At 35.5% G+C, this 20,384-nt stretch overlaps 1 protein-coding gene across 1 annotated transcript; it reads left to right on the top strand.

Annotated features, from left to right (window-relative positions):
* The first annotated feature begins 434 nt into the window (after positions 1–434).
* Positions 435–14,197, top strand: LOC145587545 (uncharacterized). The gene is made up of 11 exons (XM_081644278.1): positions 435–806; positions 5,759–6,070; positions 6,198–6,306; positions 6,393–6,486; positions 8,653–8,740; positions 8,832–8,915; positions 9,895–9,991; positions 10,063–10,150; positions 10,317–10,422; positions 10,691–10,783; positions 13,386–14,197. Exons 1-11 carry the CDS (start codon positions 618–620, stop codon positions 13,767–13,769), a joined length of 1,644 nt encoding a protein of 547 aa, XP_081500404.1. The 5' UTR covers positions 435–617; the 3' UTR covers positions 13,770–14,197.
* The last annotated feature ends 6,187 nt before the right edge of the window (positions 14,198–20,384 follow it).

The raw sequence follows: 20,384 nt of genomic DNA, 5'->3' as shown, positions 1-20,384 counted from the left end.
GGAGTACGACGACGGGTTGGTGGAGGACATGCATTCTTCCTTTGTAATTGCAGGTGGTTTGTTTTGTAAGTATGCTGCCCTTTTTTGAAGAAAGGAGGAGAGAGAAAGGAGGAGAGTCAAAGAGGAGATAGTTTGGTGAAGGGGGTGATATGAGTGGCTAAATGGAGAAGAAGAAATTAAAAGAGGAGAGAGAATGAGGAGATAGAGAAGAAGAATTTAAAAAAAAAATTATATTGTGGCTGGCCGTACGGTGCGGCCAGCCACATATGAAACTTTGTAAAATAAAATATGGTCAAAGCGGAGTGTGTGAATAATGTTAAAGTCAAAATATGTCAACTAATAAATTACGGATGTAGTGTTAGTGGTGGGCAATAAATTAGCCTGAGTTAAGAGTTTGGGTGAACCAGCTGCGAGTAACAGAAAAGACAGTTTGAAAATCACTTAAAAATCAGATCCAAAAGTAGCACACCAAAAATTCATCTGAAACTGTCAAAGTCAAGCTCACTAATCTCTGATTCGGTCAAACCCTCAACAAAACTATGCCATGAACAAATGCTACACTTTTAGATTCATCTCCCATTGTCGTCATCGTCGTTGTCGTCGTCGTCGCCGAAACAATGAGTAACAGCAGCACCGCTACCACCGCAACCACCAACAGCGCCACCGTCAACGGCGGCGTATCTTCTCCCGCCACCGCCGGACTCAAAACCTACTTTAAAACTCCCGAAGGCCGCTACACTCTTCATTGCGAGAAGTCTCATCCTTCTACTCTTCTCCATTATTCTCACGGCAAAACCGTCTCTCAGGTTTCTTCCTCTCTCTTCAATTTCATTTGTTTTTGCGGATGATTTGGATTGTTTGATGATATTCGATATCGAATTGTAGGTTGTTGTTTATGATTGATTATGGTTGTGTTGATTGTGTGTTTGATTGAATTTTATTGATGTTGAATATATTGCTGCATTTACTTTTTTAGGTATGTCAATTATAAGATGTTGTTTTCGATTATTAGTTTTGTGATTGAATTAATTCCTTAATTGTGGAATTTGGGTTGACCTTGATGATATATTGTTTGAATTAAATCGAATTCTCGAAGATGGATTCAATGTCGTATTATATTCAGTGTCAAGTTCAAGTAGATTAGTACAATTTAATGGGCTGGAATAAAATACGGTTCATCTTTGCAAAATATAGTCATAGACTCGTAGCTAATGCATTTGTCGGTATATTTGATCGAGTGCCTGGCACTCGAATTTGAATCCTGGTAGTTGGCTTGTGAGTTTCCTGCATTTAGATAAACTTAGTTTGGTTTGAATCTGAGGTGGTTCATCTATTTCATCAATTGCCTTTTTCATGTCCAAGGCGATGATGCAATGTTCTTAGTGTTTGTTGATATTCCTATTCCAGTGCTTGGAGCATTTCAGGGATTACTGCTTCCAGTGCTGCATCACAGATTGATTTCTGGATACTTATTCCTGCTGATACCAGTAACTCCTACTTCTTTGGACATACGATGTATTAGATTTAGAAACATCCACAACCTATCCTCCTCAATCCTCATTGAAGGTGGTAGTATTGATTCTTTCACTATTTTTCTAGATTAGGAAATCCAATTTTCTTTCTAAGTCAGCTTTCATATCCTTAATTGCGCTAGTGGCCTATTTGATAGGTAGTAACAAATCATAGTAAAGAGAATGAATTTTGGTGTAATTTTGCAGCAGCAAGATTTCATTGTTAACCATGATCCGGTCCCTCCATTCCCTTCGCTCAAGTGCTATGTATTCCTCTAAACCCAAATTCTTTATTTACTTAACTCTTTCCATCCAATTCATCTTGGATCCCCACCTTTTTACTTTCTTTACCGTAGCATTTTTCGATTTTTGTTTCACATGTCCGAACTAACGTAATTGATTCTCCCTTATCTTACCTTCATTATCTGGAACTCCAACTTACCTTTGAATATTCTCATTCCTAATATTAATCCTTCAAGTGTTTCCACACATCCATCTCAACATCATCACCTATACTATTGCCATCTTTCTAACATAGTCCTTCTTGAAGCCCAACATTTAGATCCATATAATAGTGCTGTTCTTATAGTCGTCATGAACTTTTTTTCCTTCAATGCCAAGGCTATGCCCTTGCCACACAATACCCCAGTTGCAGCTGTCCATTTGGTTCACATCTTGTTTGATATATGGAAAATCGATCTAAGGTACTCATAACTTTATAAGACTTGTTCTTCAACAAATTTTTCCTGTCCACAAGCACTATATCTCTGATTGTCTCCCTGAATTGCTACATCAACATTCAATGTACTCTGATTTACTTTGACTCAATTCCAATGTGTGTCTCCATTGTTCTAGTTTAACAGTTACCCCATCTTTAGTCTTGTCCACCAATACAATGTCACCAGCAAAAAAGCATACACAATGTAATTTTGCGAGGCAAAGTATTATCTATATGTCCATGGTAATGCAATCCAATCCCTAAACTTCAAATATTTCTTCATTAATTTTTACCACTCATTAGTCATTACTACTAGGGATGACAATGCCTGTCGGACCCTTCCCTAAAATACGGGTATGGGTATAGGTGGTATTAGGTATGGTAAGTGTCTAAGTACAATGACCCTACCGGTGGACCCGTCAAACCCAGAACCTACCTACACTCGTACTGCCACCCAATTTACAAAATAAAAAAAAAAAAAAAAAAAAAAAAAAATCAAATCAAATCAAAACAAATCACACTTGTAAAATCCTAAGTTTGTAAGGAGCTTGGAGCTTATAGCTACCTTGCCGCATATACATTTTGTTTCACCAATCCAAAGTCCTAATTTCCTAACAGAGAGACCTCAAGTCCTCAACTTCAGCACTTCACCGCATTTTGTTTTGCCGAGTTATCGGTCTCAAGCAACCATCTACGTCGCCGATTTTATAATTGTTTTATGATTTGTCAAATTAATTGTTAATGTTTGCATGTATTAGTTTTTTTATTTTTTTTATTTTTTGCGTGCTATTTGTAATCATACACTAAAAAAATCCAATTAGAAATTGATGGGGACAAAAGGTAAAGGACCTTGATTGGACCCTACCCAGTTAGACCCATAGGGTCCGGGTAAAGGTCTAAAAATTTTAGACTTTAAGGGTCTGGGTAGGCTATGGGTAAAAAAAATTTGGGTACGGGTCCGAGTATTGCTAGACCTACCTACATCCTACACATTGCCATCCCTAATTGCCACAAGTGGAAATGTTAATGAAATCCTTGGAAGAAAGATGGAAACATTTGGGTTGTTTTGCATTGTCATGGGCGTTGACATTGGACGTTCTTTTCAAATTTACATACAAATTTATTCCTAGTAGTAGTACCCTTATTTATCACCACCTACCAAATGGGCTTCAAACTTCTATTCTTACCAACTTTTAGAGGCCCTATATATGGACTTATAAGGCTTTTGTTTCCTAATCATTTGTCTAGCCAGAGGTTTATCCCATTCCCAATTTTCCAACTTTGACTTTCCTTATAGATTATTATCCTACTGTCATCCCTTTCCAGATATAGGAATCTTTTTTTTTTTTTTTCGTTGGAAACACAGGGATTAAGGTCTATAAGAGCAATGTTTTCTACCATGAAGGCAATTATCCTATTGTGTCATGACACTTCTTACAAACTCTATCCAGACTGGTTCTGCTAAGGACATTGTATAAATAAAAAAACTACCTCCCCCTCCCTCATTTGGTTTACAAATCTTCTCCAAAGCAATTTATTTCATTTTTCTCACCCTTAAAAGAAGTTTTCTAAAATTGAATCAAGCTTTTTGAGAATGTAATTGGGAAAGCCTATTCCTTGCATGAAGTGTCTTTACAATATTTTAAGGGTTGATTGGATTAGCAATGCTATTTGAAGGCATTCTTTGGGTTAGGGGAACCAGGTATGAACCAAGGTCCGTAACGGACTGAATGTTAAGAGTTTGCTTTAAACATCAATTCAATGAGATTGGTAGTGTGACTTGTGAGAGAAGGAGGGGTACTTTAATGCCCATTAATTTTTTTGTTCTGCCTTTAAGAAGGACAAAGATTTTGAAGTGTAAGCCTCATGGATTATTGTTGAAAGGAGTTTCGTGCAAAGTATATGAAGGTAAGGGGGAATAGGATACTCTTGCATAATTCCTTTAGAAGAGTGGAGTTTATTAGAATTGAAGAGAAACAAAAGTGGCACAATGTGTTGTAACATTTGTGAAGTTAGCCAAAAAATTAAATAATTTAAGGCATTCAATCAATTAATCAAAACCTTAATCTCATAAGTGGGGTCGGCTACATGAACCAAAGTGATTCGACAAAATCTTCCTCCTCCATCCCTTACGATCAAATACCTCATTCTCACGCAAATCCGTATACTTCATATCTTTCCTAACTCCTTTCAACCAAGTCATTTTCAGTCTCCCTCTCCCTCGTTTAACCCCTCCATGGTCCCACTTCAATTCAAGTCTTATGAATTTCAATAAGTTAAGGCATTCTCTTATGAATTTCAATTCAAGTCTCCATAAGCCTTTTACAAGTCAAGATTCAGAGAAAATAACCTAACGAATCCCCCTTCCCCCCCCCCCCCCCCCCTAAAAAAAACATATACTTCATCGAGTGCAAGATTACAGAAGAAATTGTTAAATTAGAATTATATCCCCTTACCAAAATAAAATTAGAAGGTGTTTGGTTCATCAAAAGGAAAGGGAAAGAAGGAGATATAGAATGGAAAGTAACTCCCTTTGATATGTAGTGTTGTTTGGTAACTGAGCATATATTTATCTCCCACCATCGCTAAACCATACTTTACACTCTCTTTATGGTACCATCACCCTTTGTTACCTCAGCCCCTCTCTTCGCGCCGCCGTCATTTCACCACCCCACTTTCGACCATTGCACCTTCGCCATTCCCTTTTCTAACTATTTTGCCACCACCATTGTTTTATTTTGACCATCTAAAACCATAATTGATGATAAGAAGGTATGTTTCATTGTTAATTTTGGATTTTTTTTCTTAACGAAATTTATTTTGTGGAATTTTGGTGTTGTCAATTATGAGTGGGACAGTGGGTATGGATGGGTTTTCAAGGTGGTAGGGTGATTTTCGAGTGGGTGGGTGGATATGGTTCAAGAGTGGGGGTGGTTTATGGGTGTGAGTGAGGGTAGTTTTGGGTAGGTGGAGTATCTTTGGTGGGTGGGGGTGGTTTGGGTGGTCGGGAGGGGTGGTTTCGAGATAGGTAAGTGTGGTTTTTGGGTGGGTTGAGCTGGTGTTGTGTTCTGGTGAGGGTAACTGTGGTGGGCGGTGACGGTGAAATTGGCGGTTCCAGTGACTCAGTGAGTAGTAGGGGTGGAGTGGTGGTGGTGCATTGATGGTATGGTGGTACATTGGTGACATAAAGAAAGGGAATGGAAATACGGGTGATCAAAGTAGAAGAGTTAGGGGGTAAGGAGAGGGTAAAGGGAATGATTAAAATGTCCTAATGAACAACAAAGTTAATAAGCCTTGTTCATTTCCTTTTTCTTATCTCTCTACTTTATACCAAATGCCCCCCTTATTGTGGTCAGAGCGAATTACATCTCTTAAATGCGATAAACCTCTTTTTACAATGATCTTGGACACTATTCTATAAGTTATGAGGACTAGACCACGAACAGTATTCAACAATTCATCTTTTTGATTTGGTTTCTATCAAACCCATCTTAGTTTTTCATTGTTATTTGCTGGAAATTATTTTCAGGTAACATTAGCTAATCTCAAGGAAAAAACAGCTTCATCAACACCCACATCAAGCTCAGGTTATAGTGCAAGTAGTAGTGTAAGGTCAGCTGCTGCAAAGTTGTTAGGCTCGAATAATGGAGGGCGAGCTCTTAGTTTTGTAGGAGTTAATGGAGCTAATAAAGCTGTTGCTGCGGCTACGAAAACTGCTACACTTGGAAGCTCCAGTAATGGTAGTAGTTCGCCAATCACCAATTTTGATGGTAAAGGAACGTACATAATATATAATGTGGGAGACACTTTGTATATTAGTGACCTGAATTCACAGGAGAAGGTGACGCTTATTATTCATTTATCTATTGATATATTTTTTCTAATCTAATCCATACCCGAATCTGATGTTGTTAAGTTAATCTGGGAATAAACATCCTGTGACTTAAGAGATCCATGTGCTTATGTAGGATCCCATTAAATCCATACACTTTGCCAGTTCAAATCCTGTTTGTCATACCTTTAATCCTGAAGCTAAGGATGGCCATGACTTACTGATAGGGTTAAACTCTGGAGATGGTATTTTTCTGCTGCTTGGCTGATGTTTATTTCCTTTTTGTTGCCCTGAAATGACTAAATATTTGTATCTACCTTTATCTTTGCAGTGTACACAGTATCCTTAAGACAGCAGTTGCAAGATATTGGAAAGAAGCTTGTTGGAGCACATCACTATAACAAAGATGGCTCCATTAATAATAGGCAAGACCTACATCCTGCATTAAATATTTACTTGAGCCCCTGGTTATTTCATTATCAGGGTTTTGTATCTTTCGTTGATATTCATAATGCTGTCATCTCAATATGGGGTTCATATGTTGTTTCTTTGGCTCATAGATTCTGTCAAATTTTATGATTATTGAGTTTTAGCATAATAAAGTGGATTAAGAACATTCTTTACTTTTCCTGACTTGTTTTTGGCTTCTGCTTCTACCACCTTTCTATTATTTTTTTGGAACCTCATTTGATTAGATTAAAGGACTATCTATGCTGTTGGTATAATATTATTATGGTTTTTGGTCTAGTCTAATCAATTATAATGCAAATGCAGCTTTACACCATAACCTTTTGCAAATTCTTCTTTTTAAACACTCTTCAGGGGTAGGGGAACTTTAATTGCTAGCTAATTTCTCTTATCTTGCAATCTATCTTGTATAACTTGAAAGTGATCACCAGATGTCAAATACACCTATTGGAATCCATTATTGAAGTTACACAGGGTGTTGGACTCTTAGTTGTCTCCTATTCATTTATGTTTTTGAGGCTCTTTGTGGCCAATTAGTTTAGTAATTTATTAAAACTCATACCTCATTAAGAAAGTAGAAGCCATTGTCTTAGCCGACCTATTCCAATCTGCATGACAACCTCTGATTGAAGTTGTCTTTATGGTTTAAAGTTGTTTCTATGCATGTAGTATGAGAGAAAGTTATAATTACTTATTGGTCTAGTTCACTAAGGGTATAGTTATATTATTTGGATGTGTTATACTTTGATCTTTGATGGATAAGGTCTTTCCCTCCTTATTGTCAATTTATTGTTTAAGGTGTGGAACTAAGAATTACAAATGTATCCCAAGACCAAGTATAATTTCTTGATAGTCTACTGTTAAGCTTTGCAAACTTACATATCATTGACATATTCTTCTTTTAGTTGGCTGTACATGCCTGCTGTTTACAAACATGCAAGTACTCTAAACTAATAGACAGTTTTGCTCAAACTGGAATATGAGCCAAATTTTAGCCTAGACAATGATGTACATTGGGCTTCAGTTTGAATGTGTTTCCTCAAGGAAGCAGTGTTTCTTTTTATGCCAATATTCTCCTAAATATTTTAAATATGGACTTACATTGTAAGATCACTACGTCAATAGTTTAATTAATTATACTTGAGCTATACTCATTCATTTTTTTTTTATGCCATGTGCATGCACTTTTGCATATGAACTTGTACAAAGTTTTTTTTTTTTTCACAAGTATGGTGAACCTCTAGTATGGTGTCCACTATTCTGTTATTAGGCACTGACTTCTTCTGATATCTGAAGCTCTTCTAGCTATTACCACTGGTCTTTAGTCATGCAAGATATCATATGCTAAGATGTAACTGTTTCTGTGGCTCTGGTACCAAATTATCTCGAATTCATAGTACATTATTAAAAGCACTTTTTATTTTATGTATCTTTCTGTTCTGTTTGTCCCTTTTTTCATGAAGATGCATAAAAATTCATCTTAGTTTTAGAAGTTTGTTGTTGTCTATTAAATTTCATGTTTGGTATAGCCACTTTTATTGTGTGCTCTACTTGATGTGCTAAATAGGTATATCAGTTTTGTTCATTGTTAAAGTATAAGTTATGACGTAACTTATAATACTCTTTCAGGCTCTGCTCTCCCCACCTTATTTTCACTTATTTCAGATTTAATAAGTTGAATCAAGGGCTAATAATTTTTAGACAAAATAATATAAGGGCTAATAAGATTAGATAAAGCAAGTTCCCATAAGGTCTAATAAGACCTTATAACTCTCTATAAGGTCTAATAATCTCCAAGATAATAAGATAAGATAAGAGTCATAAGACCCATAAGGGTTGAAAAGTTCAAATTAGATAAGATGAGTTCATAACTAATAAAATAAGATAATTTAAGATCAATAAAATTAAGGTGAAGAAAACACTACCATAATATGCCACATGTCTTCAAAAGAAAAATATGCCACATGTTGTAGAATGGATAATGTTTTTATCTTGCTTGTATATTGCGAATGCTCATGTGAAAATTAAAGTTCTTGCCTATCCTATTACATGAATTGTTTGTGCTCCCTTGTTCTTGCAACACTATTTGATCAAATCATGTGAAAATTTAAATATTCAAGCAGCCGGTGTACCAGTGTAGCATGGGTTCCTCAAGTCAATGGTTTCTTTGTTGTTGCTCATGCTGATGGAAACGTGTATGTGTATGAGAAGGCAAGCTTCATATTAGTATTTTTTAGTTCTCTGTCCTCTCTTCTATTTATCTTTTACATTATTGCTCAAGAGAAATGTTACTATCTTTTAGGGAAAGGATGCTACTGTTGATTCATCTTTCCCACTCATGAAGGATCCAACTCAATTTTCTATTGCACATGCAAAATCTAGCAAGGTGAGGTATTACTTGTCATCTGAGAAGCTTGACCTCTTCTACTAATAAATTCTGCCCCTGCTCCTTCATAGTGCCTTCAATGTATGCGTCCTAAAGGAAACAAAATGTAGAAATGTAGAAACCAGGAATACTTGGAACACAGCCTATGTACTGTAATTCCCCTTTTTAATCGTTGAGAACAGGTTAAATCATTAGTTTTACCTTCTTATAACTTGGGGACTTCTGTCAAGGTTTTGAACTTAGGTGTTAACATTGGATTTGTGCATTGTTTCACATTGATGTACAAGTAATCCTGTGATCAAGATTGGATGTTCTAGTATGTGTCATCTTGCTATTATTGTTGCATTGTTGATGTTTCCTTCACGGGTTCTGTCATAATTCTATCGACCCTTAAAAATATCTTGTATTGATATAGCTGGTTAAGATCATTAAACCGTGAGGACCTAATCTGTGCCATGGGAATCTTGTTAAATTCGGTAGTGATATGTGCAACCCTTGGGACTAGCTTTAAACATTAGATATTCATCCTAAAAATGGCACTCCCTTCAATTTTAAGTGTTTCATTTTGACCAACACAGTTCTAGGAGGTTTACTTGACTTTATTATAATTTATAATTAGGTAAGTGGGGGTAGATGAAGTACTAAAAAATTGTAAGAGAAGATAATGGAGTAATAGTTTATTGAAAAGTAAGGGATGTAAAAGGAGAGATATAGTAATAATATTATTAAAAAAATGAAAAAGGCCTGACAAGGCAATTGTAAGATTAAACGAGGGATTATTAGTTTAGGAATTCATGATTAACTCACGAATGGAACAGTGTTATTATTCTTAGTAATGGTTGGTTAATGTAATTGCAAATACGTGTGTTTCTAACTTGTGTGGGAAATTTGGGATCCAGAAAGCTGGTCTTTAGATTTAATATTTTGATAGCTATATATTACTGCCTGTCTGATTTCTCATGAATGATTATAATTGCAGAGCAATCCTATTTCTAGATGGCATATATGTCAAGGTTCAATCAATAGAATGACATTCTCCATTGATGGCACTCATTTGGCTGTTGTTGGGAGAGATGGTATTTTTATACACACTTGAGTTTGATCCCATATAATGCTTATTCATCAATGACGTAGTTATGTTTTGTAGGCTTTTTAAGAGTGTTTGACTACCAGAAAGAACAGCTAGTATGTGGAGGAAAAAGTTATTATGGTGCTATTCTCTGTTGTGCATGGAGGTAATGTCAACAAATTGTGTAATATGACTCATGAGAGCTTTATTTGTGTAGATTTGATATATGCCTAACCAATTCTGTGTTTCTTATTCATTACAACATATCAATGTATTTCTTTTACTATTCTCTCAAGAATCGCAATTGACTTGAAATTTTCTTCTTCACATAGCATGGATGGTAAATATATTTTGACTGGTGGTGAGGATGATCTAGTTCAAGTTTGGAGCATGGAAGATCGCAAGGTTATAGCCTGGGGTGAGGGGCACAATTCATGGGTAAGCCTCCTTCTGGCCATTTCTTATAATTTAGGAGGGTGGAGACAAGAATACAAAATTTGATCTGTTCATCTTCATTTGAGATGATGGGGAGGGCCCAATGGGAAAGTTGTTCTTAGATTGGGATGGTTGATTCCTAGTTATTTCTCTGATTAGCTAGCATGCTACTATACTTCCTGTCCAACTGCCCAATTCCCCTTTGCTCTTATAATTTCCTTTTTTTGGGTGTTCTTGATGTGCCTCTTCCTGTTTGAACTGGATTTTGCAGGTGAGTGGAGTTGCTTTTGATCCATATTGGTCACCCCCATCTTCAGATAGCACTGGAGAAAATGTGATGTATCGGTTTGGTTCTGTTGGTCAGGTATGTGGTTTACTGAATATTGTGGTATAATTATATTGTGCCCTCATATCTATCTGATCGAGGTCAGGAATTCTTTTCAAACTGTTAATGAATGAATCAGATTTTTAGAACTGAGAAATAAGAGAATTTGGGTGTTGTATTAGCAACGCAATCAATTCTTCACCAAAGATTAAAGCCCCATAGGAAGCTACCAAATTTTTTTAAAAATAAAAAAACTTCTCATCAATATTCATCATATCTCCCAAATCTGCTCTATTAATAATATTCCTCTAACAAACTCATCTTTCTCTCAAGATACTATCGCAGTGCACGACCTATGCCCCTCCCGATAAACTTGATGCATTACGTATAGTCACTAGGTTTAATTTAAAACTCATAATGTACTAATGTGATATACATGACAAACATATGCTTTTCAAAGAAACTAATTCCAAAAAGCACCAGTGCACCATACGTGCGCATTTCAATTTGATGGAATGAGTGAGTCTTAGATGTAGGCAATGGCTATGCAAAAGGACATAAGAGCACATACTCCATACACCCTTTTTTCTCATTACGTTCATGGTTTCATTTTTGGTAGTAGTTTCTCCTCTGCAAACTGTTGTCTCATCAGTGTGGTCATCTCATCTTCAGCATGCCTCATTGTTTGCCATGAGAGTATGCCAAAGGATATTTATTTTCTCAGTCAATTTTCACCACATTTCTTAAGAAGTATTTTGATCTACGACCAAAATTTTTTTGTATATATCATTGTCCATTGTTCGGCTTCTCTGATTGAGTTTAGATTCCTGGAAGGGAGAACATTTTGCTGTTCCTCCTCCTAGCAATATACAGCATCATCATTATACTAGTAAAAGAAATTTGTTCTTGGAAGTCTCATCTCACATCGAAGTCCGCGGAGATAATGATATATTTGTTGCTCCCTTGATTTATCCGTGTGTCATCTACCATACACACCTTGTGAAATTCCAAACTGTAGGCATCAGCTACCTTATCTCCTTTTGCTAAATCAGTCAAGTTGGGTTATGTTTTGTGCTCCTATTGAAGGAGAATAAAGTTAACATGAATAGGTTGCTTCATTTTCTCCTGCTATCAAAGATTCTCTTCTTAGTTAATACTCTCCATCCCAGATAAAACTTTTCATTTCTCTTGGGCACTTAGTTTTATGGGAGTAATGGTGATGGGGTTTTGTTGAGTGAGTGATTTAATAAGGTGAGAGAAAGTGGGGAGTATAACGATTCAAGGGAGTAGAGATGAAATGAATAAGAGTGCCTTGATTCTGAAGGATGCCTATAAGTTTGCTATCTAAGAGTTCTGAGCTTGCCCTGAAAAACTATATATACTGCCAGTTCCTTAACCTTCTAATTTCACCAAATTGAAAAATGTATTTGTGTCTTGGATAAATATAATTTCTTTGACTACATAAATTACAGGGCTTCTCTAATCACAAAATCAGCATGGGATATAAATTCAATCCCCTTTATGTACGGGCTGTCAAAAACTGACACGATACGATAACCCGACACGAAATAAGTGGGTTTGGGTCAACAATTCTCGACCCGTTAACAGAATTGGGTCGACACGAACACGACACAAAATTAAACGAGTTAGGTTTGGGTTGAAATTTTCAGCCCGAAACCGACACGCATAACCCGATTATATAAATGGGTTGAACGACAACCCGTCAACCCGAACTTGACACGTTTAATCTGTTAATTAAGTAGCAAAAAAAACTGAATTTTTTATTCAAAAAATCAAAACTTGTAATTTTGTAATTACCTTGACACCATTTATACATTTTGGTAATTTTTAACGGTTAATTTAGCCACAAAATTATAATTTTCATCTTTTGTAAATTAAAATTAAATTTGGCGGTTAATTTGAGACAATTCTTATGTATGGTTGTATTGTTAAACCTACTTGCTTTACATCCTTGTTGTATCTTTTGGTAAAACTACTAACTTTAAACTATTGTAGTTTCTTTAATGAATTAATGATGTTTGTCTTTTTTATTTTTGAATTGAATATTAATTAATTTATTACATACTATTTGGGTAAAAGGTTACCCGCGTAATCCGTTTAATAAGCGGGTTAGGTTTGGGTCAAGGGTTTTCAACCCGTTTAATAAACGGGTTAGGTTTGGGTCAAGGGTTTTTCAACCTGTTTAAGACACGATACGTTTGACAGCCCTACCTTTATGGATGGTTATTTTTAATTTAAATTTGTTTGAACTTGCACCTTTTACCACTGCAAATGATTTAGTTGGGGCGAATGAGTTTTCTTCCAGAATTGGTTTTAGTATGCACAACTTAAATATAAACATGCCACCCTGAATGTCACAAAATCCTACCAGATGGGAATACCTCGATGCATGAGACCAATAAGTTTTTCCCATCTTATTTCCCTAGTTTGAAAGAAGAGAGAGAGTAAATTAGAGACTGTCATATTTCAACATTAATGGAAGCAAAGTTGGAGAGCATGACCATGCCATGCTAGATTAGAACATTTTTTATTTACATATTTCCTGAATCTTCTAGGGTAACATGTTACGGTTGCGATTGAGTACACCTATATGATCAAGTGAAAAACTTTCCATTTGCAGGACACTCAATTGCTCTTATGGGATTTTTCGATGGATGAAATTGTAGTGCCTCTTCGTCGTTGTCCACCAGGTGGTTCACCTACATACAGCGCTGGAAGTCAATCAGCACAATGGGATAGTGTGGTTCCGTTGGGCTCTTTACAGCCTGCTCCAAGTATGCGAGATGTCCCAAAGCTTTCTCCACTTGTTGCTCATCGTGTGTATACTGATCCTTTGTCAGACTTGGTCTTCACACAGCACTCTATCCTTACAGCATGCAGAGAAGGGCATGTAAAAGTTTGGAAGAGACCTGGGTCTTCTGAAACCATATTAGGCGATTCAGAAACTGTAAGTGTGATAGAAAAGTACCCAATTCCAAGTGCCAGTGGGTCTGATTGCAAATGATCGCAAGAGGGCATTCCAATTGCATTTTTGAGTCAAATTGCAGATTTGATGGTAGCCATATTTATTAGCATATGCCTAATTGGCATCATACACCGTCTAAGCTGGTGCCACGGAGTTCATCCACTCAATTTTCTGTATTTAGTACAAATGTTGAATGTTGCGAAGGTTTTCTAGTTTGTCCTCAGATGTCGAAGGAGCTTAAGTGCATAACCGCTAATTATTCAGCTTCACCAGGGTTATTAACTGTATAGGTCCATATAATAGAGTTGCTGCAGTTCCTTCTTGATATGTAGTTAGAAATCCCAATGTTGAGTATGATTTGGTTGTAGCCTTGTAGGTCATTAGAGTACTCTAACCTTTGCAGCAAACAAATAATTTGCGGAATACTAATTACTAAGTACTTCGATCCTTGAAATGGCTTTATTCTATGATTTAGCGTATTCTATAAACTCGACTCTAATACTATGCAACATGACAATATCTATGCATCACACAGGGCCATTTATATATAATGATATCAATATAATTTTGAATGCAACTGTATGAGCCAATGAAACTTCAAAAATTTATGGTGGGTACCTTTTTTTTTAGGCTACAAGTTTGGATGGACGGATGTGTTTCACTGTTTCAGTGTTTCCTAAAGCCTGTACAAAACTTGTAGCCTAAGAGAATACCCAATGGTTAACTACAATCATTGTGTTTATCATTTATTTTACTCATTTCTCTATTTTCCACCTCATTTGTAGCAAGTCGGTCTCAGCTGGGGTAAGATTTCCCACCACAGGGGTAATGAGGTAAATTCGCATGGCCTTTCATTTAAGTTGTATGTATTGGAATTGTGCTATACGTATATAAATACTAATATATAATATGCTTTACCCGTTTCATTTTAGTTGTCGTTTTGCTTCAATTCCCGCTTTTCCTTTCTTCTCTCTCTTCTGTGAAGCTGTTCATCTTCTCTTCTCTTAAGCTGTTCACATTCTCTTCTGTTCATTGAATCTCTGAAGCTTGTTGAACAATTGAAGTAGAGTAGACCAATTATTTCTGCGCATAGATTGTCGGGGAAAGAGATTCGCGATCAAAACCTTTCGAGGAAAGATCAGTTTAGAGAATTTCGTGCGCAATTGACCGACGAAAATGAGGCGTCGAGAGGAGTCTTTGATTGCTTAATCTATGTAATTACTGTTAGAATTGCATATGACTTGGTTATTTACTAGCAATTATCAAGTTAATTTACAATTCTTACTTAATTTAGGGTATCTTGTGAAAGATGCATTTTCGAATTATTGAAATTTAGGTTGTTGCATGTTTTTAGGTTTTCTTGAACCTAAGTTTGTACTAAATTTCGGTTTTTTACAACAAATTTAGTTGCTTTGGTACTTGAAATTTCGTTAAAAAGTTAGCAGAATTAGGGTTTGTGATAATTTGTGAGACAGGTTTGTGATAATTTGTAAATTGGGAATAATATAGATTTTAATATGACTTTATTAAAAATATAAATGACAAGAAGTGTAATAGTAAATAATATAGATTTTTATAGATTTTATTATAGGTTTTAAATATGACTATATTAGAAATATAAATGACAAGAATTCTAATAATAAGTAATATAGGTTTTTAATATGACATTATCAAGGTTTGAAGAGGTTTAAATTGGGCATATAGCACTTGGTCAATATGACATTATCATGCATTTCTTGCCTTATCATTGATTGTGATTAAGGCACTGATTTTGTTGTTTATGATGTTTATGCACGCCTTGAAGTAGTCATATCATCCCTTTCTTGCCACATAGGTTGGGTTTGGTTCTTCAGTGGTCATTTGTAAGTAGAGAGGGCAGAGATTAATGTAAAGCTAATAACTGAGGCTATTTGTTATTATTGTCCTGGTACATATCATCCCTTTTGAGCACCTAATGATTGAGATCAAAGTAATGCACCTAATGATTGAGCTAGCAACTTAGTGATTATCATTGTGTATGTGGCACCTGGTACTTCTGCCATAGTCATTATCAATGTGTATGTGCACCTAATGATTGAGCTATTTGTTGCTATATGTGTGCAATTTAGTGATTATCATTGTGTATGTGTGCACCTGCTAACCTTTGAGCCTCCCTTTTTGAGACTCACTGTGCACCTAATGATTGAGATCAAATTTGTGATGTGTTGATATTTGTTCTTAAAGTTGGATAATTTGATGCTTAGTTTTGTTTTGACTAAGTTGTCCAATAGCTTTTAAATGAAGGCTATTGTTCTCTTAATCTGGGTAGGCTTTGGCATTATTATTACATATTGGTTCATGTTTGGATAGTTTGTTTGGTCTGAACCTTGATACAATATATTTGTAATTTGTTGTGAAATTTGAAATGGTTTTAGCAGTTGTTTTTTTGGTTTGAACCTTGTTGTTGGTTGTTGTAGGTGGAATAGGCGGCAGAGGTGTGAGGGGTAGGAGAGGGGGAAGAGGTGTTGATGATGTTGAAACCGATACAACTTTTAATCTTAATTTAGAAGAGGAAAGTTCATCTGAATCGTATACACCGGATGAGATTGAAGAAGCACGTGAAAAACTACAAGGGTCAACCAGTACAATTCAGGAAGTGGTAAAGTTGCTTTTACTTTTGGTATAGTACAATAACTGTTGTTTTACCAATGATTTTATATATTTGTTTATCAATCTAGGTGAAGGTGAAGGGGAAGGCTAAGATGGTGAAGCTGAAGATCATGATAAAAGACATTAAGCCATTTGTTTATACGGTATTGTTATGAGTTGTTTATATGTTGTTTTTTTTTGTTGTTCAGTTTAATTGATATGAGTTGTATAACGTATTACGAGGATCATTTCTTTTTATTTTTGATGGAAAAAGGATAATTCAAAAAGTGTAGGCGGTAGGCTAAAGGAGGCTGGAAAAGTTATTGAAACGTTCCAATAATATGACAAGACGGTATGTTTGTTAAGACTTTGCTGGTTTTATGAGATAAATTGAGAATTTTATTTGTTCTAAAACTCTGCCTTTATTTTGCAGTCGATGAATGTCAATTGCTCTTTTTGAGACATTTGGTAGGGTATTTGGAAAATTTGATGGAACAAAGACTCGACTAGTTAGAGAAATGGGTTTTTGGCACATTATTTTATGCTGTTGGAAAGAGGTTTCTTCGACTGTTGGCATACTGGCTGTGTACTCGGGTAGATGTTGATAAGAAGTGCCTTCGCACTGCAGATGGGATGTTGATAAGGAGTGCCTTCGCACTGCAAATTTGATGAAACAAAGATTTGATTCAGAAATTGCAGATAATAACAACACATTCACACCAATTTCACATCCCAAAATAATAAATATATAAATCATTCAATATCCAAAATCCCAACAAAATATACCAAATTATGTCAAAATCAATAATGATGATAATAAATCAGTGTACAAGCAACTGAATTGTTCAAATTCTTGGAATTTAATTATACAATTACTCAAATTTAGCTAATTCAATTATACAATTATACAGAATTGAAGTTTTACTCACCAAATTCGCTACTATTATTGCCGCCAATTTACAATACCGGACCTAACGGAATCCGACCACAACCCAAAACATTCATAATCTACCGCCCTGCTAGTCGACTCACAACGAACTACAACAACATTAATGGAGAACTTTAGTTGGACAGGGAAAGGGAAAGAGAAAGAGAAAGTAAGGAGAAAGGAATTGAGAATGGGAAATTATTTGTAACGGTGTAGGGAAGCGCGCCAATACGTATTTCTTTACCACATGGGTCCCGCAAGAGTATAGTTATACACCAAAATACATAAGTGGGCCCCGCTATTGCTTGTGCTGGGAAAACAAACCCCAGCAATTTGCTGGGTTTAGCTTTACCTCATTTGTAACCATTTTTATAACCAATGTATCCCAATGACTATCTATAAATTTTTGGTTATTTATTCTCTCTCCTACTTTTACCCTCTCCTACCACACAATATTTCTCTTAAATCATATAAATAGAAAGATAATGCAAATGTGTTTTTTTTTTTTTTTTTTTTTTTTTTTTTTTTTTTTTTTTTTTTGAAAGAAGTCCTAAAGGATACTAAATTTTATTGATTAAAGCCATACGACACCTACAATTGATGATTAACGACAAAGATTATAAATTTAACAAAATCAAACAAGAATTAATTGGGGAGGGACTAAAAATCCAAATACATACATATAACAATTTGGCACATTTTCGATGTATTATCTCATACAACTTTTTGAATGAATCCGTCGTCGGCTCGTCACTTCATAATTTTTGGAAGAAGAAAATTCTTGTGTATTTTTTTGGGAAATTTTGTCAAGAAGTACCAATTAAAGCGCGTGTTTTGAAAACAACTACCTATTAATTTTTTTTTTTAAAAGAACTACCACAAAATTGTAAAAAGTTCAAATAGCACTACCACTCTAATAATTCCAACTAGAATATTCGGCATGTAGGTTCCACTTTTTACCTTTACCTCATAAAATCACCATCTAAATTGACTAAATTACTCTTCATAAAGGTAAAAAGTGATAAAAAGTGAGACCCAAATGCCGAAAATTGTAGCCAAAATTATTAGAGTGGTAGTGCTACTTAAACTTTTTACAACTTTGTGGTAGTTCTTTTAAAAAAAAAAATTAATAGGTAGTTGTTTTCAAAATACGTGCTTTAATCGGTAGTTGTTTCCTATTTTTTTGTATCTTGAATTAGAGTAATCAATATCAATCGCAGCCCCGCATAACCTAATACTATTCCAAGCGCAGTGAACGCCTCGTCTTTCGAAACTAATAACTAAAACATCAAAGCAATTTGGGACTGAATTAGTAAGTAACCGACAGTTAATTGTATTTGAAAAATATGGATAGTGGGAAAAAAGGCCATAAATTAAAAATGAATCTTGACCGTTGATCGTTATAATATGTGTCAAGTCCTTACATTGCCATATCATCAGCAATTAAAAAGGTAAATAATCTTGCAAAAGTGGGGTGAATATTTTATTCAATAACCATATGGAAAAATTGAGAGGAATATCATGACCTTTGCAAGGTCTGCCACAAATAAAAACACCTTTTGATAATCCCCCAATAAAACGACCTTTGCATATGATCTTCTATAAATGGGGCAAAACCGGTTGGTAACCTATTTAATGGGTTAGTATGACACGTGTCCCTTTGTAATTGGTGAGTTGCATTTTTTTTTTTAACAATTTTCTTATTTTTAAATAAATTTTTTAATAAGAAAGTGATTTTAATTAAAAAAAAAAAATCCCCCATAGCCCCTTATACCGTAAACCCCCCCCCCCCCCACCTATCACCATGAATCACTGATTCCAACCACTATGGCATCGCCAATGGGAAATCACAGACGAAATCCTCCATCACTATCAACCACCTTCTGCTGCAAAATTCCATCGTTTCCACCCAAACTCCTTCCTCACTTTCTCTCTCCTCAGCACAACCACCTTCGGCTTCACCATCTCCCGCAAATTCACCCATTGGATTTTGGAGGGGAAGGGTGGGGTAGTCGAACTTGAGAGGGGAAGGGGGTGCGGTGGTCGGATTTTGGAGGGGAATTGAAGGAGATGCAATGGTTGGATTTTGGAGGAGAATATGGGGCTGCCAGATTTGGGAGGGCAAGGCTGTGCGGTGATTGGCATTTGGAGGGGAAGGGGGTGAGCTGCCGAAACTATATGTGGGGAGGGGAAAAGGTGGTTAGAAAGGAGGGAGACGGTGGTGGTAGGCTGTAGAGTGAGGTAGTTAGAGGGGAAGGAATTTTTTTTTTTTTAAAATTAAATCTTTATAAACTGATTATTTTTTTTAAAAAAAAAACAAATATATTAAAACTGAAATTAAAAGTTCTAACTAATTATAATGTGACACGTGTTCTTCTTTAACCTATTAAAGAGGTTACCGGTTTTTTTATCCTATTTTTGAAGGATCATGTGCAAAGGTCGTTTTATTAGGAGATTATTAAAAGGTTGTTTTATTTATGGCAGGCCGGGCAAAGGTCATAACAAGCCTATCAATTTCTCCTAACCATATTACAATGACTGGTTGAAACTTTAACCAGGTTATCGTTTCTCTCTCCTTCTTTTTCACTCTTTACAGTTTTTATAATATTTTTACACAGTCTCTCCTAATAACCACTCTAAATGGTTAACGGCCAGCTATGCTCTAAAAGGTAATGGCCTTAGTAATTTACCAATTGTAATGCTAGTTGGAGTCTTAGAGTTAAGGAATGTTTCTTTTTCTTAAGGAAACTATAAATATTTGGAAAAAACTATACATACAATGGTTATATGTGGTAGCCCACATACAGTATGTGTTGGCATAATTGTATTGGTTAGAAACTTAGGGCTCACTTTCAATTAAAAATCTCAGTTTGAATTTCAACCCAAAATTAGAAACCCTAAAATTTGAAATTGAAATGGTTTTGTCATTTTCAATGTAGCATTATTTTATCATTTTATTTTAAAAAAAGAATAAATTTTTTTGTCTATCTTTTTCGCCTAATATTTTCTCAAAAAAAAAAAAAAAAAAAATTTTTTGTTCATTTTTTTCACCGTTGTTCAACATTACTATCAGTTTGGCAACAACTTAGAATTCATTG

The sequence above is a fragment of the Chenopodium album genome, chromosome 17, assembly GCF_948465745.1.
Source record: "Chenopodium album chromosome 17, dcCheAlbu1.1, whole genome shotgun sequence".
Lineage (NCBI taxonomy): Eukaryota > Viridiplantae > Streptophyta > Magnoliopsida > Caryophyllales > Amaranthaceae > Chenopodium > Chenopodium album.
This window is presented reverse-complemented; position numbering and strand designations above follow the sequence as displayed.